General features: G+C 35.3%; 1 protein-coding gene across 1 annotated transcript; it reads left to right on the forward strand.

The window, feature by feature from the left end:
• The first annotated feature begins 3015 nt into the window (after window positions 1-3015).
• LOC132553118 (uncharacterized) lies at window positions 3016-25875 on the forward strand. Its single transcript, XM_060217330.1, has 15 exons — window positions 3016-3028; window positions 7925-8025; window positions 11164-11309; window positions 11649-11760; window positions 12206-12315; window positions 19050-19156; window positions 20399-20541; window positions 21093-21233; window positions 21388-21512; window positions 23142-23323; window positions 23480-23541; window positions 23921-24056; window positions 24258-24551; window positions 25199-25348; window positions 25526-25875. The coding sequence occupies exons 1-15, from the start codon at window positions 3016-3018 to the stop codon at window positions 25873-25875; spliced, it is 2172 nt and encodes a 723-aa protein (XP_060073313.1).
• The last annotated feature ends 1473 nt before the right edge of the window (window positions 25876-27348 follow it).

Here is a 27348-nt window from a genome sequence, read left to right on the forward strand (position 1 = left end):
GGCTCATCAACTCCCCTGAGACAATGTTATGTTATCATGACACAATGATTACGGCACTCCAATCGTCTACATAAACGACTTGTTTATCAACCGACTCGATTGCGATCTTATTGAAAAAGCCAACTAATCAATATGAGAAAATCATAAGCGGCGACTACGCCAAACATAGGCGAAAATGACGCCAAAGATTAAAGTTGAAATGATGTCTTTGTTACCCCAATTAGGCGTTTTTTCGAGTTGCGTACAAATGGTACTTAACTTTATAAACACTAAGCTTTATATGAATTTGAAATATATTATCTGAGGAGAGAAGGGACAGAAAACGGTGATAAGCTGTAATGCGTTCAATGTTTTGGCCGACTGGAACACAGGGAGATAAAAAAAAACTCCAACGACTTCGCGGTTCAGTGAGCAAACAAAATAGGTGTGACTGCTTGTGTACCTCAACCGGAAGGCCACAAAGTGTCAAAACGATACAACTTAAAACCGCCAAAGCGAAAGTACGAACATCCGCCAAAGCGAAATATCTGATAGAAGCTGAATAGGACCATTAAAAATTAACCCAGTTCTTTTAGCAAGGGTAAGGAAATAACAAAAACAGATACTGGAAAAGTCGGTGTCCAATATAAAAAAGGACTCCCTTAGTAGGTCCCAAGGGTACGGGGCCTATCGTTTTATTGGATTTTAACCACCGTTTGGCGTATTTTCGAGTTTTGTCCTTAGGATTGTCCTTAGGGACGTACTAATTTTACATAAAGCGCTGATAGTGCTTTGAACTGTAAATATTCAGACTCTGCATCACAATTATAGCCGTGCAAGATAAACCTTTGGGATTTACTTAGTCAATCAGACACTTCGGAATAAAAACAACACCCCACCCCCACCCCCCCCCCCCCCCCCCCCCCAAAAAAAAAAAAAAAAAAAAAGATAAATAAATGAATAACTTTTTAGTAGCAGAACCTTTGAACCCGTTAATTGTTTAATTGTGAAACGCCAAATGCTGTTTATGGTATTGAATATGATTTGTTTGGCTTAATCTATGTTGATGAAAGAAAAAAAGGGTTAAGACAACATATGAATGATCACTGTCCAATAGTGAACCGTGGAGAGAATAAATCTTAACATTTTCATCTCACGGACCATCCTATATTGTCGATGGCTGTCCGTGTGTTTTAAAAATATACTGCTGTACAAAACTAAGCACACCGTACCATAGACATCTTGAGGAACACTATTTTACAATCCTTGGCACTGCTGCGCCATAAGACTGCATAATATTTATCAGGAGATTTGTCCTGAATGCAATAGCACTAACATTATGACTTTTTGCGCTCCTTAGACTAGACTTTATTGTGGCCATGGACAAAGGCATTATAATAAATCTAGCGGACATACCGTCACGTTTGAAAACCTTATGTATACCTAACAGAAACCAATAGGTGCCCATCATGCTCGAACTACGTGGTTTTCGCTTCCTCTCGCAGTCTATACTGCTTTTGATGAGCTGTGGCAACTAGCTTAGAGACTCCATAATGTTATTGATAGTGTGGCACAAATCAGACTCTTTAATCCTGTCCGTACAGACATCAGCAATAATTTACGCCAGAAATCTGTTTAGGCTAATATTCCACGATACTTCCAAAACAGAAAAAAACTTTTCAACTACAAACAAACGATACAATAACTGAATGTAGATGACTTTAGAAGCTTTCCTGTCCAAGAAAGGTGAATGGCAGTATAAATACATAATGTATATGTTTGTGATCTATTCCGAAGCTTCTTTCGAAAAAAAAAATATACGTCCACTTTAAAAAAATGATCAAGTTTCTCGTTGACAACATCTTGGTCGAGTTTGGTGGTAAGATCTTTCAAAAGACACTATTGGCACATCCATGGGCCCCTCTTTTGGCCCATTTTGTTTTTTATGCCCCATATTGCAAGAACGAAAAGACGAAAACTCACCAAAACTTGCTGAATTGGACAATTTTAAGATCTGTTTCTGTCTTGACATACCTAAATTAGAAATTGAATATACGCATCGTGACGTCGGTGTTGGGAAAAAGTTCTCCCTTATTTTTGGAGATATTGATCTAGTGATTACATCTCACGAAACTGGAGAAAACGCTGACCAACTTTTGTATTCCTCATTTATGTTCATAAAGAACAAGATATTTCATTCGAATTACAATACCCATATACCTAATATTCACAATTTTATGCCAGTTCCATCACTTTCACATAATTCAATGGGAACATTTTGATTTGGCGAATAAAATGCATCCGATACCATTCAAACAGACTCGTGTCAGCCTACACTATACACCTTCGGCAGATTCGAATGATATTGCATCAAAATACTCACTGAATGATATTATCATGTGAAGGCTGAAAATTAGTCAAAATCTTTATTTTTCCCTTCAGAAAATACCAAAACAAAGAATTCACGAGTTTTCAAAAACAATCCGATTGTATGTGAACAAACATGACAGTAAGTTGACGTCGTGTGTCTAAGCAAGCACCTGTGCGATTAAGATCATAGTGCAACTTTCTGTCGTTTTTATAATACGCTATGTAATTTGTAGTTTTACCAGCAATATGCGATTTTATTCGGATAAGATAGATAAAAGTAATAAAAGTGATCTTGAAATAACGATAAATGAAAAGAAGAAACGTAATTATCGATGGCAAAGGCTATTTATAGTCTTCGGGTATTTCCAATGTGATCACTTTCGATCATGTTTAGTCTGAACATGAAACAAAGGAAAAAACAGTGACAAGCCAATATTTGCAAATGATGGAGTGATGAGGTAAACCTGTCCATCGCAAACAGATAAACAAGGCGTTCCATCAAATCATATCGTAGGTAAGTAATGTATTCGTTCTATGCAATCTGTGATAATTACGGTTTTCCTGTACATTAAGTTTTAGATATATGTGACACATGAAAGTAAATGTTTACATGTGTTTACTGAATAGAATATATAAATTCACAGAAAAAAATCTGTAAACTCAAGGATGCATGCGCAGGGTAAGTTTTTGGTAGGTTAGTGGTGGTAGTAGGCATAATGTTTAAAGGTTTACATGTACTCCACACAACAACCGTTCATTTCATCAACATTTCTTAATCACCAGCTTATTGAGCAAAATACTATACAAATAAATTTTAAAATAGAATTAAACTTTATTCCTGGTTTTGACAGTGTTCCAAATAATTTGATATCTGTTTTTATTTTAATTTATTACAATATTAACCAAACAATGCAGACTGATATTGGAGGAACAAAGCTCAGTTTTCTAGATACAGCAAGTAATGTTTAATAAAACTTAAAATCACATACAAAACTGTGCCATGTAAATATAATAAGAAATTTCATTTTATCAAATTAATTTGTTTGTGATATCTGAATTGCTTGAAGCATGGTGTTGGTACATGTAGATATATACATGTATATATACATCTGTGTTGTTTGAATACAAAGACACGTGTCATAGATCCCTAACACTACATGTTGTACAATAGTGATGGCAATCTGTATGTTACGTATCCCAAACGAGATACAGGTTCTTTTTTCTTCTATATTTTTCAACTGTAAAATCTACTGTAGTTTTCTACCTGATTATGACTTATTACATATCAGTTGTCTGAGGATACTTCTCAGCAAAAATCAAGTTCTGTTATTTTTTTTCTCTGAATTAACTTCTTTTTACACTCATTTTGGGTAGGTACTCAATATATTCTAAATAATTTATTAACTACTGTAAAATATATTGTTTGAAGTTTAGATGAACATATGATGAATTCACAAAATACACATTATTGTATGGAAAGGACAAAATTACCGGGATCAGTTCCTATCGGCCTTCATCAGAAAGAGTAGGGATGATATCATGATACCTTTACATAATATAGGGAGTGGGGACATATGAATGCTAGGTGATTAGAGATGTACAATATAACCTGAATAAAGGTGCTCCTGCCTTATTCAGATCCCTGGTGATACTATCCTTGTTGTTTGGTCCCGGTATCATTTTATTTCTATTCAAATTCTGGCAAGGCTAATCTACAACTTGTTTGTGTTAGTTGCAATTTTTTTATTATTGAAATTAGCCAAGACTGTTCATGAAATATTTAGATTCTGGTCAAGTTGTAATATATTGTATTAGTAGTCATATAAGTAATTAAGCTGTGATTTTAAACCCCAGCCTAAGATGATTGAAAGACATTCACTAGACCATAAATATCTCATTGTACATGTACACATTCTGAACAGACTTGGCAGCTGTTTTGAAAAAAAAATAAAGAAAATATATCTTTGAAGTAACATGTGCATTGAAAAGTAATTGTTGTGTATTTGTTTTCACTGTTTAGAGTCTTACACATTGTATTTTGAAGGTCAGGTCATTGATAAATGTAACATTTCAATAGTGATATTCTCAACCCTTACTTGCTTGAACTTCTGCAAACTTTTGTTTTGTATAAATTATACATGTAAAATTTGAATTGTCTGAATTGCTATCCATGTAGGAACTGACTAATAATACATTTGATGATTTTGATGTCAATATTCTTAAATAAACTCAGTCAGTAGATTTGTTAGTACATGTATTACTGATACAGCTTGTAACATGAACATTACATTTCTATTCTGTTCAAATCTTCAACTATTTTGTGATGAAGTATTGATTGAAATGTTCTTAAGTGTACAAAAGGATGTTTATATTCACATTTTTCCCTAATTGCTAACTTCAGGTATCAATACCAGACTGCTGTAGCATGGACAATAGGATGATACTGGAACAACCAAGCTAAGCAAGTGCCATCAGAGACAAAAAAAAAAATCATTTATCTTTCTCCTCACCATTTACTTTTATGGAGCTTTATGAAAAATTAAAATGGTTCATCTTAACTATGTGTTGTTGTTTGTTACCTCTGGTAAGTGCTACAATTAAGACGCTTCAATCTGGTGCAAGTAACTAGTTTTGGAAACACCATCATGGTTTTAGCAATAATATAATTACTCTTAAAGACAAAATGTTTCGATAGAAATGTACAGATATACGTTTTCATTTCGATAAGATACTTACTACAATGAACACATTTTGAGTATTGTTGTGTCTAATTTTGAGTATTTTTTTACTAGTGTCTATTGTTATCCTATATAACTTTTCTTTTGTATTTACACAGAAAACCCCACAGGAAACCCCACAAGTGGAGAAGTCTAGACATTCAAATGACCAACTTAGTTTGAACTTATTTGCCATTATGACAACTATGTAAACATGTTGAGATATCAATTTTATATTTCTACTACATGTAGTTTATGTCTGTCTGATGAACAATATCATCACTGTCTTTATCGTTATTTGAAAAATACAAGTCCAGCTGTAATCATTACAACAGAAATAATTAAAAATTGGAAGAATCAACTTAAATCAAAATTTCTGAAAATTGTGTTTTTTTCAAACTGAGTTATCTACCCTGACATCTGAAAATGAATATTCAACAATGCTTGTAGTTGCATTTATAACACTTCTTCAATAGATCAGAACTTACAAAATGTGCATAAAATATTTTTTTCATTCAATGCTTCTCGAGTTCAATTCTTAATAAATAAAAATTTATGTTTTTAAGAAATTTCAAGGTTTGGTTGACACGGCAACTTTAAAATGCAAAACGAAATTAAATTGCTCTGACATTTTATCACAGAAGCTTTTTCAGATTCCTAGTATATATTCTGGTGGTTGACTTATCTACTTGTTTTGGCATCAACTGTGAATGAGTAAATTTCTGACATATACGTATTCTTAGGTTCCTACTCCAGTACAGTTTACAGAATTATGAAGTTTGGAAATATTTTTTTATTCATTTTCATCACCCAAAATAATTTCTAATGAAAGGAAATTAATTTTTTTTTCAAATATTCAATTTACGGTAACATCATTATTGATAAAACTTGATTTTTGTCAAAAGATGTTAAAAAAAAAACAAACTTGTATGCCCATGTTTATAAATATTTGGGGTTGGTTACCAAAATGTTGGCTAAATAAGGGGTGAAAATTCATGTTGAAGCAAAAATACAGATTTTCTTTAGTTTCATTAAAAGTTCCTGGGATATAAGATGCATTCCAAAACTTAAATTGTGACTTTTTTAAAAAATAAAATCAGTTATGGTGAACACATAATACGAAAAAGCCTCGAAATGAAAATAGAAAGCTATGTGATGTTGAAAGGAACCCCACCAATTATTTCTAGTAGATAAATTCCCTATGTAACCAACATGAGATCACACGGAATATGGCCTTTTGCTGTACCTGTAACATAATACACATATCTAATAATTTTAGAAGTACGTAAAGTGCATGTACATATTCTTAATCGTGCATATATCCGAAAGAAACATCCATAACTTTGGGGAGTATGCGCGCTCTTAAAAAGAGCAGCGACCCGCGATCTCGAAAATTATACGGAAAATACAGGGGTAGTAAACATGATTTTATCTGTGTCTCATACGTAGTTATCTGATATATGATACGCTATGGTACGAAATACAATACAGTATTTTTAAAACCGTGAATCTATATATAAAATAACCTTAAGTAATCAGGTATTCTCAGGACTACATTAGGGTTTGATAAGAAATAAACAGCTTGCTGTAAACAAAGCAATAAATGTTGTGTCTATTGAATTTTTATCCATATTTGTAAAGCATCAAACAGATTGACACTTGGCAGCATTATATTGAGAATATACGAGTTAACCTAAATCACTATAAAACTCCTGAAATCATGTAGAATGACACCTTATTCTTTTGAATTATTACAATTGTTATGCTACAGTAGGCGACAAGTTGCTAGAAAAATTATTGTAGACAGCTACTACCCACCAAACCAGTTCCGACATCGTTGCATGCCACGTTTTAATTCATTCCATTAGAGGCACAGTACAGAGAATGCATGCACTTGATGTTGTTATGAAATTAGGTGATAAATGAAAATTACGAAATCTATTTAGTTATGGGGGCCAGAGCATATGTACGTCTAGATTTTAACTTTTCTTTCGATCACTTTGAATTTTCCTCAATCGCCTCCTAGGCTTCCAAATTAAGGCCCATAGCATCACTGACGAGTCATAAAAGGATGATGCAGCTGTGTGATGTAGCATCACTGACGAGTCACAAAAGGATGATGCAGCTGTGTGATGTAGCATCACTGACGAGTCACAAAAGGATGATGCAGCTGTGTGATGTAGCATCACTGACGAGTCACAAAAGGATGATGCAGCTGTGTGATGTAGCATCACTGACGAGTCACAAAAGAAGATGCAGCTGTGTGATGTAGCATCACTGACGAGTCACAAAAGGATGATGCAGCTGTGTGATGTAGCATCACTGACGAGTCACAGAAGGACAAAACAGCTGTGTGATGCAGTTTGTTTTCTTTTTTTTTTGGCTATATGTATCAAACTTTAAGATATTAAACGGTGCTTTGCACATCTATCTTTTGTACAATTCTTACGATATAATGTGTTTCAATTAAACAATGTTTGACCGACATAACCAACACTTCATTTTGACTTGAAACGACTTTGAGTCTCTGTATCTCTCAACGAAAAGATATATTGTCCTGATATATATATATGCCCAGCACCATGAAATACTCCGTCCCCTCTGACTATATAGGAATCAGTGGGGAAGGCTTCGTATTGAGAGGCTAACTAATGCACGAGAAGTAACAGTTTTTTTTTTAAAAGACAGAAAGTTATTAGCAAGGCAGATTGCACGAAAAACAATATATTGAAGGCGTTTTATTCTGTTTGTGTAAATATTGACGCTACCAACTTGGTAAGAAACAATGTTCTGCTTTTGGTTTTATTATTTGGAAAGTCAAACGCTAATTATGCTAATCGATTGGTCCTTTGTTACAGATCTACTGTACACATTGACTGGAGACGGCTCCTATAAGATACTCTACACAATTAACGGCAAGTTTCCGGGACCCTCAATAATTGTTTATGAAGGACAGGAGGTGAGCTTTTCCATGCATTATACACGTGTTTGCAAGACATTAATCTATCATCAGCATCTTTAGATATCAGTATATGATATTTTATGTGGTGAAAATTTAAGCAACTCTACTGCGACAGAGAAACCATGTCATCAACTTTGTGGTTCTTTTCTTTTTTTTTTTTTTTTTTCTAACTTTGTATTTCACTTCATTGTACAATAATCAATTTGTCGATAAGCAAAACAGAAAATGGTAGCATAGCATTGATGTTTGCTAAATCTTATTTTATCCCTTTTCTAGTTGATAGCCCTTCCTTGAGTTTCATATAAATTTCCGTATAAGTAAAGAAAACAAACGCTGGCTCCATTTACCAAAGGTAACCTAAACATGCCTTATCTCAGTAGACTTTTTTTCAAAATCTACATCATCTTTCTATGTTATATAGTCGATGTTCAATATTTCATCTTAATGGTACCTCTTACTATTTTAATATCCGTTTTACCAAAACATGGCGTAACGTCTAGTACAGTTTTAGATACATGAGGTAAGTGTAGGAAGGTGACACACGAAAGGAACAAAGCATTACAAAACATACAAGTAAATAACACCTATGAATAGTTTAGAATTAGATAAAGTAGAGCTTAACAATGAATTAAACTCGATCATACAGCTGTTTTGTTCCTCTAGTCTAGACGGAGGTGCAGCGACCTCATAATTAAAGAAAATTTCGTGATTTGTATAAATGTGTATATTCTGAAACCAACCTCCTATTTCCGTATAATATTTTTGTTATTTCATTGTATGTATCGTTTAAAACGTAAAATCCAAAGTTGAATATACCCACCTGTGCTCATAGATGACACAATGAATTTAGAGTTCGCCATAATGAGAACTTAAGCAAGAGATCGAGATATACCAATGCTTAAGGGTTCGCAGCTATATATTTTCTCGATTTAAATTACGAGTATGCGTTAGTTTGTTATTCGACAATAGTTTGTTAAAAGGTTTACAAGTGACGTAGGTCTGGTCTGTCAATTTTCAAAAATTGTCTTGGGCATAGCGCCATTGTATGACGATCTCGGATCGTGTCCCACGCACGCTATAACGATACCACAACCAAACTTGTCAATGATAGGTAGAGCGTTAACTTTGACCCAATCAGAGATGAGTACTCGGCGCTACGCTATCTTTACATGTAAACACACACCTAGCGGCGTCATAGGAGTGTTACGAGATGTCAATTAAGGAACATTTTTAGCGCAACGGGACGCATCTTTATGCCACTGGAATGCAGATGCCTCAGTAGATTATCTCGGTCTATTCTTGTATTGTTCCACCAGTGTCTTGTGTATGGTGTGTGTGTGTGTGTGTGTGTGTGTGCGTGCGTGCGTGTGTGTGTGCGTGTGTGTGTGTGTGTGTGGTTGTGTGTGGGTGTGCGTGTATATATATATGTGTGTGTGTGTGTGATGATGGCGGTAGTAGGGTGTGCATGGTGTGGTGTGTGTGCGTGGTGATGGTGGTGTGTGGTGTGTGAGGGTGTGTGTGTGGTGATGACGGTGATGGGGTGTGTGTGGTGTGTGAAGGCGTGTGTGTGGTGATGGTTGTGTGTTCATGTGTGATGGTAGTGTGTGTGGTGATAGTGGTGATGGTGGTACGCGTGCTGGTGTTGATGGTGAAGGGGGGTGTTGTGTGTATGTGTGAGGGTGTTTGTGGGGTTTTTTTTTTTTTTTTTGCGGAAGTAATGAACGTTGTAACCATCGGTCGGTCTGTATTGTCAGCCTTAGTCACTTTAAGGGATATTGTGCTCTACTAAGGTTATGTACCTCAAAACTAGTCACTGACACGACAATAAAGACCTTTACACTAGTAGAGCGAAACAAGAGAGGAAACAATGATTTCCATGTTGCTTCCGGGTCTGGAAAACTCAAATTCTACTAGTTACGGAAACACATTCCAACCTGATTGACGGTGCTTTGTGGACATTAGGAGTTCTAAGTGTAGCTGCATTGTCCTGCTTCACTTATTGTTATGTTAGTGGCATACATTAAAGACGTTAAAAAAATCAATGACTCATTCAAGCATTTTTTTCTATGGCTTCATTTAGTGGGGAGGAGGATATAATTATCTATATATATAAAAGAAGAAAAATTAGAAGGAAAAAAACTAATGTACGAGGACCTAAGGTCGTCAATAGCGGTCAAATTCTCGACAATTACCGTGCCTACAATTTATCTATCGTATGGTATAATATACAACAGTGTGGCAGGATTCTTCTGGTTCCCTTCTGTTTCTATATAAAAGAATAAAGGATGACAGTAAGAGATGAGTGTATAGAGAGAAGTCTGAACTAGCGACATAAGGATCGTGGTAGCTTTAAGTCGATATGGCACATAACATATAGTCGGCACATTGCAACTGTAGTCGTCTCCTTGGTACATTTGAATAAGTAACATCACCTCAGCATAAAGCTGATGAATGATTTCATGAAATTTCTGGACAAATTAGCGTTACATAAATTAAATACCAATTTACATAAATCATAATGAGTAAGGAGAATCTGTATACAAAATTAGAAGAAATAAAAATGAACGAGAAAGATGGAAATTAATTATCATCTCCGTTTGGCAGCTTTGATGTTTTCTAATCCATTATTTGTCAAAACACTGCAGTCTTCATGTCTGTAAAATACAAATAACGTTAAACATAAGACTGCAGTTAGTTTAAAACACTGATATTAAAACTTTTCTTAAATATCATTCTAAAATATACTTCCCCTCTTTCGTAAATCGCCATACACATTGGCAAAATCTGACTGGGTGGCATAACAGTCACATAAAGGCAAGGTCAGGCTCTTCAATAACCATACCGCAAACCTGGGGCTTTCCCATTATTTTTTAGGACTTCCAACTTTTGAAATGATTTATTTGTTAATGATACGGGTTTGTTTTTCAATACTGTGGTCATGTATATGTGATCACTGACTGTACCTATATCGACATGTTACTATGTGCTAAAGCATCATTTTGAAACTTTCGAACAAATGCTATAATTGTCCTATGTAACACTGCATAAGAGGTTGTTACCGTTAGGAACAAACAAGCGTAACTATAATGAAGCTTCCAAATTGTATAACATCAATAAAATTAACCAATAATACAGGTGGTAGTTTATGTAACAAATGGCCTGCTTATGGAAGGAATAACGTTCCACTGGCATGGTATCTATCAGAGGGGCACTCCGTGGATGGATGGACAAGACATGGTCAGTCAGTGTCCCATCAGTTTCGGACGAACATTTACATACAGGTTAGTTCACTTTGCTGGAACAACTGCTCCGACAAATCAGCTTTAATTAATAAGATGAGGAACCTGTAACGCTTTCTAGTTTTGTCCTATGTGACGACTTGTATCTCTCTGGTAACCGTAACAGTAGCAGTTATTGAAAACTTTTACTAAATATCAAAATAATTCCTTACATTTTATATAACTATAATTCATTTTGTTTAACTGAAATGACAAGCCACCTTTATTATACAAGCGTTATGGTAATCACTCGTTGTTGATAATGCCCTGCCGTCGTGTTGTTTACAGCTATTGTTGATGTTATTTCATTACTTCTGACCCATTTATCTTGTACTACGTTAGATTTATTGCGGAACCAGCTGGGACCCACTGGTACCACTCACACCTGGGAGTTCAAAGAACTAACGGTTTGGTTGGAGCCCTAATAGTTCTTCCCAAACCTGGACATGCAAAGGTACGTTAAACGATAATGTGAAAAAATGGACTTCATTCGTCGTATATATCTTGTTTATCAATAAACTTTATCTAATTTACAACAGTTGCGTTAGTTTTATTGACTTCTATCAATCAGTCTTGAAGGTCTGGATGAAAGGGTCCCGCTGTGGGGGGAAACCGGAGTACCCGGGAAAATCCATGTGATTGGGCAGGTGACTCCATTCCTTTTCAAATCCATTCCGTAAATCGAACCCCGGACGGCTTAGTAAAAGACGAGTGCGTTTCCATTGCGCCAAGCGACCACCCTTGTTTATATCGTTCCCTCACATTATCTAAACTTGAATTTGAGTTGAAAGTGTGAATCAAGATGGTCAAACATCACAGGTGTTATCTGTATATACGAAATGATTTAGGCAATTTGCATATTACATGAAAGTAGTAACAAGTAATTTGATGATTTGTAGGCGTCTGATCATCACGAACCTATAGAAAAAGAATTCGTTGTGCTGGCACAGGACTGGTTACACCAATCATCGACAGAGCATACAGAGTACGTCAATTGGGACCTCCGCAAGTAAGAAATTCTAATGATATTGCCAGTTTCTGCTTTGAATACCAATGATAAGGTTTACTAGAGTCATAATAACCAGTTGAAAGCATTATTTACAGTAGACTATATAAGTAATGGTCTGTGTAATGATATATGTGGACATTACCATCTAATACGCAAAACATCCAACCCCACTTACCTATTGTTGATGTCGTTTGACTGTGTAATTTGTTTTACGTTTTTACTTCAGATTTGTTGTTAATATTGCTAAGCCATGCACCTTGTGTACTTTTATACCTGAATATTTATATTTCAAAACTGTCCCGATGACAACACGCTTTAGAGACTAAACTAGTCAACATCCTTGATTACAGTCGATTTACCCAGCCAAACGATGTCAAGTTCATTTGTACCTATTGCTAACATTAACTGTGGTTAAAGAAGATCATTGCAGACAAAATATCACCAATATATGCATAACTAAAAATTGTAGGTCAACAATATGGCGGGCATTTCGCCGATAAAAGGTCAATTGTTGCCACAAACAAAAGCCAACTATTCAAGGAATGTATATATATATATATATTACTTTTCAACTTTTGCAACTTCAAATTATTTATTTGTGTAACACGAAATTGAACTTTGTGAATGTGACCTCTTCCGAAAACCGGAAGCTGACTTTTGACAATACTTTCTCCTGCTTTCAAAAGTAATTGATGTAAATGACCAAATATCATTAGCCAGTATTTCTTGGCTACTGAAAAGAATCCATTTAAATATTTTAACACAACTGACCCCAATGTCATTTAAATTAGCAAACCTAGTAGCTAATCTCACACGTGAAATGACAAGATTCTATATCTTACGGAAATCAAAAAGAAGTTATTCAAAGTTATTTACCTAAAATAGCAAATACTCATCACTTTAAAACACTACTGACCCGTGCATCTTACATGTGAAATGTCAACATTCTAGACACAGTTGAACTTGATTGATGATATATGTGAGGATTGGGGAGGGAGTGGGGTGGTGGTGGTTATTTTCAAAAAATAATAAAAAGAAAAACAAATCTAAATGGCCGCCATGACATCATATCCGTGTAACCCTGCATGCGTTAACTTAATAACGGATTAACACAATTGAAATTATAGGCTTGAGATTTAGGTATAAGAAGCTCTGATCATTGGTTATCATATTAGTCAAATAAATGATCTTGACCAGCATTCAATGTCACAGGGTAAGTTTTGTTAAAATCTTTCTATAGCTTCTAACCCATATTTAAGAGACACAAGGTGAAGATAATTCGTCAGTTACATACTTGGGCTTATAGTTATCGATAGATAAAAGTATAAATATTTTACTCGGCCAAAATTTCGGTTTTCGTTAGGGGTGACAATTCAGAATGGCTATATATTCATAACAAAATTTGAAAAACTTCATATTCAAAAATGTTTAGAATATTGATATTTAGCCATCAGATTTTATATCTTTGAAGAGCTCAAATGATGATATATGGAAGGAGGGATGCCACGAAAATCCGCCATCTTGGATTTTAATGTAACGAAATCAAGATGGCGACTCTAACAACTTCCAACCAAAGGTCCTCCATCCTCCAGTTTTCATGATATGAGTTTGTGAAATAATCTTTTTTTAACTTACCATTTCTGCATTTTTTCGGATTCTGTGTGTTACAGTATAGATTTAGTGGATAATTGGATCAGGACAGTATAGATTGCGTTCCTGAAGGGAAGTAGATAAGGAAGATGATTAGATATAATGAAAGAAGATAATCTGAATTTAACAAAATACAATTAAAATATATGTGGCCTTATTTGTCCTTGCATTCATTCTGTTTCTTCGATGCGTTTGACGGACAACATTGTATTTGAGTGAAGGAACGAGTATTTTTTATAAATCACATGTGCCATAATTCAAAATAAATATTTATTTTTTCTTCTCTACTTTTCATTTTCAAAAGCAAGAGAGAGAATTTTAAAAGGGTATATACTAACCCGGGAACGTTTCCGTTACTACATACATAGTGACTAATGAAGAAATGTATACATCCCCTTCATAAGTGAATCTTCAACCTCTTCTAAAGTCTCCTAAACTTTTCACGTACACTTGCAAGCCAATTGTACTACGTTAAATATAATTAGACCAATCATAGTACTTCAACCAAAAATGCAACCAATTGTAGTAATGCAACCAAAAATGCAACCAAAAATGCAACCAACCAAAAAAATGCAATCAATCGTAGTACGTTAACTAAAAAGGAATGTGTGACGTCATTGTTTTTGTTTTCCTATCATCTCAGGAGTATGTGAAGTCATCATTTTTGTTTATATATCATATTTCGAATGACGGGTTGGTGTTGACGTCATTTGTGTTTTGGGCTTTAGCAGAGTATGTTATTCAATAGACGGTTTGGTTTTGATGACGTCACTGATGTTTTTGACCATGGTAGAGTACATTTCGACTGATTGATTGGTTTTGAGACATCAGAAGTTTTCGGCTGTACCGTACAGTGTATAGCACAGTAGGCCTACATGACTTGTAGCGCGTTTAGTCGTGCACGGAAGAAAGTCGTGTACCGGATATGTGCTCAGAAACGAGGAGAGGACATTAGAATATGGGATACTAGCAGGTGCGTTGTAACCGTGGCCTGTTGACAAACATAAATACGAGAAAAACACCAAAGAAAACTGCAGCTTTCGGTGAGTGCCATACCTATTAGAGGTTTATACATGTTTTGTTGAATTAATGAGTTATTTTACCTATTTTGCTGTGCGGTAAACAGCCGTAAACAATGCCATTACCTGTTCTATTTTTAGAGTCGCTACTGTACTGCACAGGTGTATACACATGTTTACAGGTGCGCGTTTGTTATTGTTAACTAGTAAGGTGGTGACGCGACATTTGTTTTGTTCAAGGAATGATATTGCATAATATGTAACACTGTTAAAAAACGCAATAGTAGTTAAGTAATTACTGTTTATAAGCTGGAATAATTATGAATAATTATAATGAGTAACATAGAGTGGTTACATCTATTGTGGCTTATAGTAGTACACGCAAAATGGGTGACGGTGTAGCGTTGCTAGTAATGGCGTGTTCTTGTAAGATGTTTACTGCAATGTGTTAAGAATAATAGGCCATATTTTGTTTGTGAATAGTGTATGTCAATTATATTGTAGTTTGACCCGATATTGTTGGTGCCGGTGGGGTCTCATATTGACGTTTCCGGAGTGTTACAGACCGGTGGCCAATGCTATTGACCGGTGATGTAGACCAGGGTCCATGTAGTCCTCCAACTGGGGATGGTTATTTGGGATGATCGTCCAGCCCTCGAGTCTGTTGACGTAGGATTCGTCCTCGGCCTGGGAGGGTTAAGTTTGTGGAGTACCTTGAGTAGCTGTAGTAGCAAGGGACTCAGTACACTGAAAGTGGAACTCAGCCCACTAGTAAATGTGAGGACGTTTGACTGTCAGTGTGCACCATTGTGGATTACTGCCCACTTGTGATTTGGAGACATTAGTGTTTGTCGTTAGACTGTTGTATAGAAAGTGTGGACCACGCCCATCTTTACTGATGTATGTTGTTGTGTTCTATCAATGGAGTGAAAAAGTGAGAGAATCTGGTGTTAAGTGACTTTAGACCATTTTATATCATTGTAAATAAATACATGTATATAAAAGAACAGTTGTCAGTGATATGTTATCAGCATCAATGCAAAACAGCTTTTCCCCTTACACATAGTAGGTTGGAATTTTGCTTTCAAAAACTTAATTTTTACAGTTTCTACTACAAAATATTACTATTTAAAAGATGAAAAAGAAAATTATTACATTTCGTTCAATAAAGATATTTTCTATTAGCGTTTTTTTTTTTTGTATTTTCATTTAAAAAATTACATCTTTATTTTTTTTTCAAACTATAAAGTAATGACCAAAAACTCAAACTGTTGTGTACTGCTGTGTTTCTATTGTTTGCTATTTTTTGCTGCTGTTTGCTGTTGTTTGCTGCTGTTTTGCTGCTTTTGTTGTGCTGTTTTCTGTTGTTTGCTTGTATTTACATGCAACCACTGAGTTTGTGGTCTTTTAAATTCACAAAATTTTAACATTGTACAATTTTTACTAACGTACTATTACTATTTAACATTTTATACTGATAAAAAACTTTTTTCTTACTTAGGAAAACATTACTTCCAAAAATCAGTTTTGGCCTCAAAATCTGTGATTTGAAATTTCCAGTATTCAGTGATATGCTTTTGATGGCTACGGGTATCCTGGGTTGTTTGCAGCTCTAAAGAACCCGTATTAAAAGGATATGACCGATGCCCAATCGACTCATTTTTGTCCGCTGCAGTTTCATGGTCTAATAGAGCATTTATTTACATAGTTATTCCCCGTGACCTTGTTGATCACGAAACTATCTACATAATAACTGTTTGCATCGAAATCTTTTATAAAAATATTCCGTTAAGTCAGACATCGTCATCCCTCTTTTTCTGTGAACCTTATCAAATATATAGTGCTGGCCATACCCTAGAAAGTTAAGTTGCTGTAATCTAATGGAGTTACATGTCAACATTATACACTGTTTGTTTAAAACGTTAACGAAAGCGTCGTGAAAGGGGGGGGGGGTAATCCAAACGGATCGTAATACTTTTCATTTCTTTCTTCGTCTGTGTATACAGTATTACAGATTAACGATCATGGCGACGTTGATGTACGAGGGAACCTCTTTCTGGTATAGACCCCTTTAAAAAAATAGGTGAAATCTTTTTAGGGTTATTACTATCTCCAAAGTATTCATTTTTGAGGCATTGAAATCAAATAAGACCTGTCTATCGGCAAACATGATAATATTGAATGTTTGAGTCTAGTCTCCACCGAAATTAATTGCCAGAGACATATTTCCACTCTTTATAAGGTGAAGTGTGCCTACATCGGAAAGATCGGGCGTCAGGACGAATCAAACTAAAGCCGTTGCCGTATTCTTTCCTCGAGATGTTATTACCTTCGTCATTGAAATAATTTCTGTGCTACTAACATCTAAATTGTTTTAGAAATTACATACTCTACCAAAGCCCAATGATGTTATCCAAACCAAGCCATTTTTGGTTGACGTACTACGATTGGTTGAATTTTTGATTGACGTACCACGATTGGTTGCATTTTTAAATAAAAGTACTACGATTGCTTGCATTTTTGATTGACGTACCACGATTGGTTGCATTTTTTAATAAAAGTACTACGATTGCTTGCATTTTTGGTTGACGTACCACGATTGGTTGCATTTTTTGTTGCATTACTACGATTGGTTGCATTTTTGATTGACGTACTACGATTGGTTGCATTTTTGGTTGCATTAATACGATTGGTTGTATTTTTGGTTGACGTACCACGATTGGTTGCATTTTTGGTTGCATTACTACGATTGGCTGCATTTTTTATTCACGTTCTACGATTGGTTGCATTTTTGATTGACGTACTACGATTGGTTGCATTTTTGATTGACGTACTACGATTGGTTGCATTTTTGGTTGACGTACCACGATTGGTTGCATTTTTGGTTGCATTAATACGATTGGTTGCATTTTTAGTTAACGTACTACGATTTATGTGATATTAGTTGACATACAACTCTTGGTTTGCGCGTGTACGTGAATGGTTACAGGAGACTTTAGAAGAGGCTGAATGGCTAGAAGCTTCACTTTGTGGAGGGGATGTATTACATTTCTTCATAAGTCACTATGTAGGTAGTAACGGAAGTGTTTCCTGGTAAGTACGCAATCTTTTAAAGTTCTCGTTCACATGCTTTTAGAAATAAAAAGTAGAAAAGAAAAAATAAATATTTATTTGAACAGGTGTTTTAGAAACATTCACTGGTTCCTTCAATTAAATATGATGTTGTCTGTCTAACGCCTACACCTCCAAGAAATAGAATACATGTAAAGGCAAAGGCTAAGGCAAAGACAAAGAAAACTATTGATCTTTTTACAATAATATTGTTGTTTTTCTTTTTTTATTTTGTTAAAATGTACTGTTAAGTTCAGGTTCTCCTCTTTTATGATATCATACCATCACTTCAAGCACTCAGTCCATGCTGCCCTTATCCACTTTCACTTCAACCACGCGATCAGTGGTGTAACACACGTTGCAGAAAACAACACAGAAATGATAAGTAACTGATGATATCGCACACTCTTTTGGTGATAATGGGAGGATAGAGGGTCTTTGGTATGGAGTCGCTATCGCCGCCATCTTGTTTTCGTTCATTCAAGATGGTGGAATATCGTCACCCTGTGTTTCTTGATTATTAGGTAGAAGCCATACAGTGATTTCAATAAAACTTACCCCTGTGACATTGAAAGTTGGTCAAGAGCATTTATTTAACTAACATGATAGCCAATGATAAGATAATCGCAAAAAAGAAGATATGATTCATACAGAAGTGACTACCTCTGGAAAAATCATGGTTGACGTTACCGGTTAATACTCATCAGGGGCATTTTTATAAACAAGCGTATATACATAATATCTTCTTTTTTCCCTCATTTTTTTTCGTATAAACCTGATAAACACTTAAATCATGTAACAAAACCCGATTCCTATTATATATGTTTATTTCTCTGAATAGCACGATCCCCGTATAATATGTCACAGGACCTCGGGACATTATACTCTCCTTATTGCCATATCAATAAACATCTCACGCCATGGGATTACAATGAACATTTTTTTCTGTTTTAGGTACGCATTCGGTCCCGATGATCCAAGATGTTCTGAAACCTCCGATAAAGTGAAGAAAGACTTGGATGGGTTAACGGTCTTTCAGTCCGGGGTCATTAACGGGAGAGGTATATATATATATATAATTTAAAAAGATAAAAACTTTGTGTATCGTATATACAGAGAAAATAATTCTCTCTCTATATATATATATATACACTATTACACAGGTCACGCCTGAATCAATTGATAAACGTTCAACATTGTTTTATAGTGAAAAACACCTTCATATAACGTTATTGTTTACATGATGAATGACAGTGAAATATTCTTTTTTTTTTTTTTTTTTTGTAAATCTGATTTGAAAGGAAGCAACAAGCGGACACTGATATATGGAGTTAGGTGAACAACTTTGTCCGTGATGGTTCATGTCTGAAATAAAAATAGTATGTTGTTACCTTTAACTTTTACTCTTTTAATGATGTGAAATATGATGATAGCGAATGTTGCGAGAGCATGTTGAAGATTGGTCCGAAGCTCTTTGAAGTTCTTTAAATTCGCATTAACGAAATCCACTTTTTACAGTATGCAGTCTCACATGAAGACCAGATTTGATAGTACGATGAATGATGGGTAGTAATTTTTGAAAGGCTTAGTTGCAAATATTATTACATTTCCTGTACATAAAAAGTACTGGACTTGTTTGGTAATGAAGGAAACCTCGCCTGTACATTATGCAACGTTTCAGTAATACAATCACTTAGACGGATTAATAATTTAATGATAAGGACACGGACCTCCTCTGTTTATATTGGATTCGTAAACTTCACAAGAATTCATATAAATATCATTTTAGTACTGGGTCGTATACACCGATCATACTTTGTGTACCCTCTTTTTCTCTCCCGTCTTAACTACGTTCACTAATTCCTTGTTCTGTATATCCTATCATAAAGGTTTATCAAGTGACTGATTCGTCGCCTGCTTTGTTTATCTCTTTAAGCATTTTAAAAGGTGGTACTTTAGTGTCTTTAATTGTTTTTTGGCGTTTTGTTAAGACAAACTTTTAGAATCGACAAAGAATCACATTTCTGGAATTACTATGGATAACACTGCGCTCGAGATTTTTCTAACTTTTCTTTAGAGGACAACCTTCCCCCCTCCCCTCTCCCCAAGTGACAATTTTTTTATATACATACACATTGTTGTGACTTTTGATTGACGTTTTGTAAGGATTGATAATTTTTTTCTAACAATAATTATTTAGCAGCGCTTTGCTTCGTTATCGTTTCATCAATTTAAGATTGTATTTTTTTTTTTTTTTTTTTGGATAATTGACATTAGTTTTGTGTTTTTATGTTTCATTGTAGGACATAATTACCCTGAGTTTGGTGATACCCCGATGTACCCTAATTTACCTTACGAAACCTTTGTGGTCAAGAGTAATAAAACATACCGGTTCCGATTCATCAATACCGCCAATGGATTTACTTTAAAGGTGTCAGTGGATAAGGTGAGTATCGCTACTACCAAGTAGCCAGCGCTAGCCGTATACTTTCAAATAAAAACATTAAACAGTTAGGAAAACAATTAATCGATAAATAGAAACTTTATTTATTTTACAACAATTGCGAAACAAGTTATGTCAGCTTATACAAATCACTATTGTTGGCCCGGATGTAAGGTCCTGAATTTACTGTCTCTCGCGTCGCCAAATTGTGTTATATTCCTACATGAACAATATTATTTCCTATATCAGTTATCTCGGCATATTTATCTGCACTAACTTATTTATAACTCGTGGTACGATCGTTCGATGTTAAGTAAAAATCATTAAGCATGTTGATATGCTTTATTTGTCTAAAAACATGACTATATTGAAGTGTCACGTGTCATATGCATAGTAAGTGGTGGCAAGGAATAGGTATCAGTTACCATGTGTCGTCAAGGTGATGTCACGAGCTCCTTGTAATTGTAAAGCACATATGAGTTAAATCGAACGCTTTTTCATGCATTAATATGTTTCGTTGGAAATATTTCTTAAGCATAATTTATGTCTTCCAGCACAAATTAGAATTGATAGCGACAGACGGTCGAGGCGTGCGTGGGGTAATGTCAGATTTCATCACCACCGTACCTGGGGAGAGAATAGATTTTCTACTACGGGCAACACAAACCCCAGATAACTACTGGTTCCGCGTGGAGGTATTTTTATATCAAATAGTTTATCGCCTTTTATTGGGTAAATCAAAGTGAAAAAAATGACAATTGCAAATAAACGGGATAAAATGTCAGTGTACTTTTCCTCTTTTTCTGTTTATACTCATGCTGGTTGTGACGTGTCTATCTCGTCTGTTAGGCTAATGGTGCTGGACAAGTGAAGGGTATTGTTCTGTACGACACTGTGGAAAAAGGAGTACCTGTCTCCTCCAGGAAGCGATGTGTAGAGACGGATCCTTGTACAAATATCAATTGCATGGTCAAGTAAGCATACAAGATGTAGACGAAATATAGTTTTACAACAACTTAATCGTCGGCAGCCATGTTGGGTTGGCGTTTAATACTGAGGACAATTATTGGAGATGCTAACATGCATACCTGTAGCTTTATTAATGATTGGCAGTAATCTCTTTACAAGATTTGGGTCAGGTCTAACTATTTAATATGTAATGATATGTTATGCTCTGTGAACGTAAGCCAAAATCGTGTTCTAAGATACAAATATCCATTTAATCTTTCAGTAAACACTTGTTAGCATAATACCGGTAAATACTCTGAGCTGTTTATGATCATGCCCGGTGTAGACTGAAGGAGTTTTTAGTGTTTCAGAATGTTCTCGTTATGTATTACTACATATTAATTGTCGAGGATAGATCTTTAAATTTTCAACTTTTCTCGAGTATAAATCAGGATACCTGTCTGATTATCTCGATTTGCTTATTTTCGAGATGTACAATATATAAAATCAAATATATCATCATCATCATCATCATCATCATCATATTCATCATCATCATCATCATCATCATCATCATCATCATAATCATCATCATCATCATCATCATCATAATCATCATCATCATCATCATCATCATCATCATTAATACATCTTTTAAATAATCATCATCATTATCATCATCATCATCATCATCATCATCATCATCATCATCATCATCATCATCATCATCGTTCCCGAGTACAAAATAGAAAAAGGATTAATTTAGATTGACATTCAAAAATAAAAGGCACTTTGCAATGTAGAAACAAAATTTGTATTTTTTATTTATTTATTTTTTTTTTTTTTTGTCAAATTCGTTCTCTTCTGCGCCTTTTGTGAAATATATGGAGTCACTCTATGCAGATTGTGATTATGTTGTAAATCTTTTAATATTCTAACAGGCAAAAACGTTACTTAAAGACATTCATTTTTGGTCCTGATATAAATCTGAGAACATGTGATTATATTCATGTTGTTTGTTTTCCTTAGAATTTACGTCTTACATTTTGGGAAATATCAAGATCTCGTGACTTGGTCGAATACCTACCCAAATTTTTATCAAAATATGGATATGAAATGTAGTTAAATATGTACTGAAACAGAACTATCTATTTTCTGATTAATCTACGTATTCATTTTTTCTTTTGTTCATTTTTGTCCTGTTTGTTGAATTAGAGTTTGTATTATTGTTCTGTTGACATGTTGGTATTCAATTGTTGTTTTAACACATATAAATATAAACTTTATTTGTTTTACAACAATTGCGAAACAAGTTATGTTAACTTATACTAATCACTCTTGTTGGCCCGGATGTAAGCGTGCGAGGAGTCTTATTGTGGGAGGAAACTGGAGTACCCGGGGAAAACCCACGTGGTCGGGCAGGTGACCCCACACCTATTCACGTCCGTTCCGGGAATCGAACCCCGGTCGGTTAGGTGAAAGGCGAGTGCAGGTTTTAACACATAACATTGGTACTAGCTTATTAATTAAAAGTAGACCATTGGTCCTTGTTGGGCAAGGATGTTAAATCCGGATTTACTAAGTGCTTAATAACCTTTTTCTGAGATATACTACAGATGTGATTGTTAATACTAAGTGGTGAATTCATGTTTCAGAATGTACCCTCCACACTACAATATCATTTGCACATCAATATCAGAGCTCAGCTTAGTCAGCTCTGACCTCGAGGAAAACTTTGTACCTAAATATACAGATGACGGGACATTTAGAGAAATATTTCTTAGTGTACATTTCCAAGGTAAGAAGCCTCGCATTCGAAGTGAACATCTCCGTGCAGGTAAATATGTCCCAAAATTACCCTCTGTTACATGATGAAAACAGTATAGTTTGTACCCAGGAGTCATTTTTTTCTGGTATTTCATACTGGTCAGTATAAGTTTTCCTCATATTATCCATAAATATTTATTTTTTACTATTTTTGTTGTTTTTTAAGGTAACACAGACCTCGCTCATATAAATGGAAGAAGGTTTTTGAAACCGTCAATCTCTTTACAGGTGAATAATTTCGGATGAAATTGTTTTTGTCAACACAAAATTTAAGGAGAGGGCTTTCATAGGCTCTGCCTGTTGCCCAATTCCTACTGTCAACACCACCATGACAACAAAATATTCTGAAAACACAAAATTGTAACATTTTGTTCCAATTAAAGGGAGGGAATTCTACTTACAATGTTCATAATTAATCAGTATATTTGATGTATTCATTCCGGCAGTCAAAACACCACAATTATTACAATGCTGCCATAAAATATAAAGGAAATGGTTTACACACACAATATTGACCAAATACATGTTTATTAATTTAGTATTCTTGTCCTCTCAAAAGAAGACAAATCGTGAAGAAAGTGATTTCAATTACTTTATACATTTTCAGACTTTCCCTAATATGGCTGACGATGTGGTGAATTGTAACAGCACTGACCTCCGCTGTTATAAGGAAGTCTGCTTTTGTACGCATATCATCAAAGTTGAGCTCGGTAGTACGGTCCAGTTCGTTATGGTCAACCCAGGTAAGTAGCTATATCCTTGCATTCACGAAAAGAAAACAAAACATTTATGTTCAAGCTCTGCTCTAAAAATAACATTGATTTTCTTCGTGTCAGTTTTAAACATTTCCTATAACAATGCGTGTACAAATTTCATTTGAATATCATATCTTCATCTTTTTGGTCTGATCATTTTTAAGATTTATCATTTGTTATTATTAACAGGTTCCAATCATGACCACGACTTTCTTGGTCTACAACATCCAATTCACGTGCATGGCCACACGTTTCACGTGCTCAAAGTCGCTTACTCAGAGGACAATACTCCTGCAGTATCCGTCGGCTTGAACGCTGACATCAAGTGTAATTCGGAGTTTTGTGATAAAGCCTCGTGGTCAAACACTTCTTGGGGAGGAGACAACATTCCGGGGTTGAATTTGGTAGACCCTCCCGTTAAGGATACAGTGGTGGTCCCACGGCATGGTTACACAGTTATTAGGATGATTGCTGATAACCCTGGTATTGAAACATCTTACTGTCTTCATATTATATTTCAGTGTGACCTATGATTAACGGGGTCATTAGGTTTCTGATGGTGGACATAATTTCTCAATAATTTTCCTTGCTTTTTAGCTAAAGACGTTGGACTTTCATTACTTATTTGATTTAAGGATAAAACAATCTTGATTTTTAGTGAAAAGGCGACCTGTAGCAGTTCGTAGAAGATAATCATACAGGTTTATTTCATTCGAATGTGACACTTTTGGATCAATACATACCGAATGTGATGCAGTATGTTGATAGACCAATATTGAGACATAGTAACAAAACTAACGAAGAAAGGCAATGATTGACTTAGGACCAAGTCGCTAAGCCAAACAATTCTACAGCTGTTCACTAAATGGTGTTTGGTAGCGGTATCAATAGACAGCCAGAAAATCGCGACACGGCGATAATGACATATTGTCTATTGCGTAATTTGAAAACCTGGATCGCAATGTAGACATAGATAGATACGAATTTTTATACAGAACACATATTTAAGCCTGTGCTCAATTATGACAGATAATTCCAATCTGTTACGTCATAATTATACGCTATCCATTACCCCCCTCCCCTCTCCCCATTGTCTTTACTCTTACCAGTATTGTATGTTAATATTTCAGGTTTCTGGTTCCTGCACTGTCACCAGTTCGCAGGAATGGCTCTCCTACTACAGGTCGGGGACGTGGACCAGATGCCACCAACTCCCAAAAACTTCCCCACGTGTGGCAACTTCAACTTTCCGCGAGAGGAATTTCGAGATATTATCAAAAGTATGTTTGTGCCTAAAACCTTCATATACAGTGATGTTCGTTGAATCATATTACAATACTGTCCTCAAATTTATCATATGGCGATTTTTTCACAGAAACAGAATTTTAAACGCATCATGATTTATATCATAACTCAAATTGCTAAATTTGAAAATGGTCTTTTTTAATTTTTTAAAGAGTCAAAAGCCTCCTTCACTGCTAAACCAAACGGACAGCTGAACGGTCCTTCCAGGGATCGCCAAAGCGCTTCCAGAAGTTCAGATGTACTCATGGAGGACTCAAGGACTGTTTATTACATCGTTGTAAGCGTACTTCTAGTTTCGTACATCGCTACTGGACTGTGCCTGATGTGGCAGATTTTCGATAAGAAACGTATTACTCAGAGATACCGCAAAGATGTAGGTGTAAAATATGGTAGACTTTTTGACGATAGTGATTCAGACACAACCACTGAGAAGACTAAGCTCATAAGTGTTGACAACGATTTTGTGAGTCAACAGCCGGCGATCTTTTTGAGTTTTCCCTAAAACGACGTTCATGTGAAACTCGTCGCCTCATTGATACCGAAAAACGTTTAATTTATCGTAAGAACGTTTAAGATATTACAATAAAGTTTTGCTAATGTTTTCAGCTTCAGGGGCCTTAAAAGCGGCTATTTTTATCGCCAGTATCACAATATGTCATTTTCTTTCATTTTGTTTAATACTGTATATGTGTAATAGATATCCCAACAAAATCACCACACAAGTCCACCCTTATCCCTAAAATGACAGAAGCCGAAAAAAGAGGGTGAGACTGGTGTATGATACCCTATACATCAACGATGTCGCGTACAAGCATCCATACCAGGACACGCTTTCGCAACATCCATCAGGCCTAACCTGTATCCAGATTCACGTGACACACGTGCACGCGCCCTCGACAGACGTCAGCGACAGCCCGACTTTGCATGGCGCTAGGAAAGGTACTCGAACACATCAAACAAAGAGTTTACAAATAAGTTAGATGTGAGTTTTGTGAATGTGTGTTGACTTCAGAATAAACTTTTTGAACCCTGTTGTGACTTACCTACAATAAAATAAATAAGGATGAAATTGTTGATAAATCAGTACGTTTTAAATCACATACTGAAACGTTGATTGATAAGGAAATGAGTACAGACTACGACTCGGTATTTGAAACTGATAATATACCGAACAATTGGAATGCTCACACTGTTAAACAGAGCAAGCACTTTGATAAGCTGTTTAGATAAACATAATTGCATGTATTATTGACTTAACATTAACTATGGTGTAGTAGGTATAATATCTAAACCCAGGCCAGATTTCGTAAAACCAATCTACATTGAACAAGATTTTCCTAAAGCAGTCGTTATTTTTCTCTTATTTATCATCCTTTTTTCTTATTTGGTTGTGGTCCTGTATGAGGGTATCCCTATAAATGTGTTTATGATGCCAATAGGTAGTGTTCACCTTGACAATTTGTGTGAGAAAATAACCTTAGATATCAATATTTTATAGAAGTACATGTACTACAGTTCCCGGATGATACTGTCATATTTTATAGAAGTACACGTACTACAGTTCCCGGATGTTAATGTCATATTTTATAGAAGTACATGTACTACAGTTCCCGGATGTTAATGTCATATTTTATAGAAGTACACGTACTACAGTTCCCGGATGATACTGTCATATTTTATAGAAGTACACGTACTACAGTTCCCGGATGATACTGTCATATTTTATAGAAGTACACGTACTACAGTTCCCGGATGATACTGTCATATTTTATAGAAGTACATGTACTACAGTTCCCGGATGTTATTTTTATATTTTATAGAAGTACACGTACTACAGTTCCCGGATGATACTGTCATATTTTATAGAAGTACATGTACTACAGTTCCCGGATGATACTGTCATATTTTATAGAAGTACATGTACTACAGTTCCCGGATGATACTGTCATATTTTATAGAAGTACATGTACTACAG

This window comes from Ylistrum balloti, unplaced genomic scaffold (genome assembly GCF_031769215.1).
Source record: "Ylistrum balloti isolate Yb309-2 unplaced genomic scaffold, AGI_CSIRO_Ybal_v1 Utg370298, whole genome shotgun sequence".
NCBI lineage: Eukaryota > Metazoa > Mollusca > Bivalvia > Pectinida > Pectinidae > Ylistrum > Ylistrum balloti.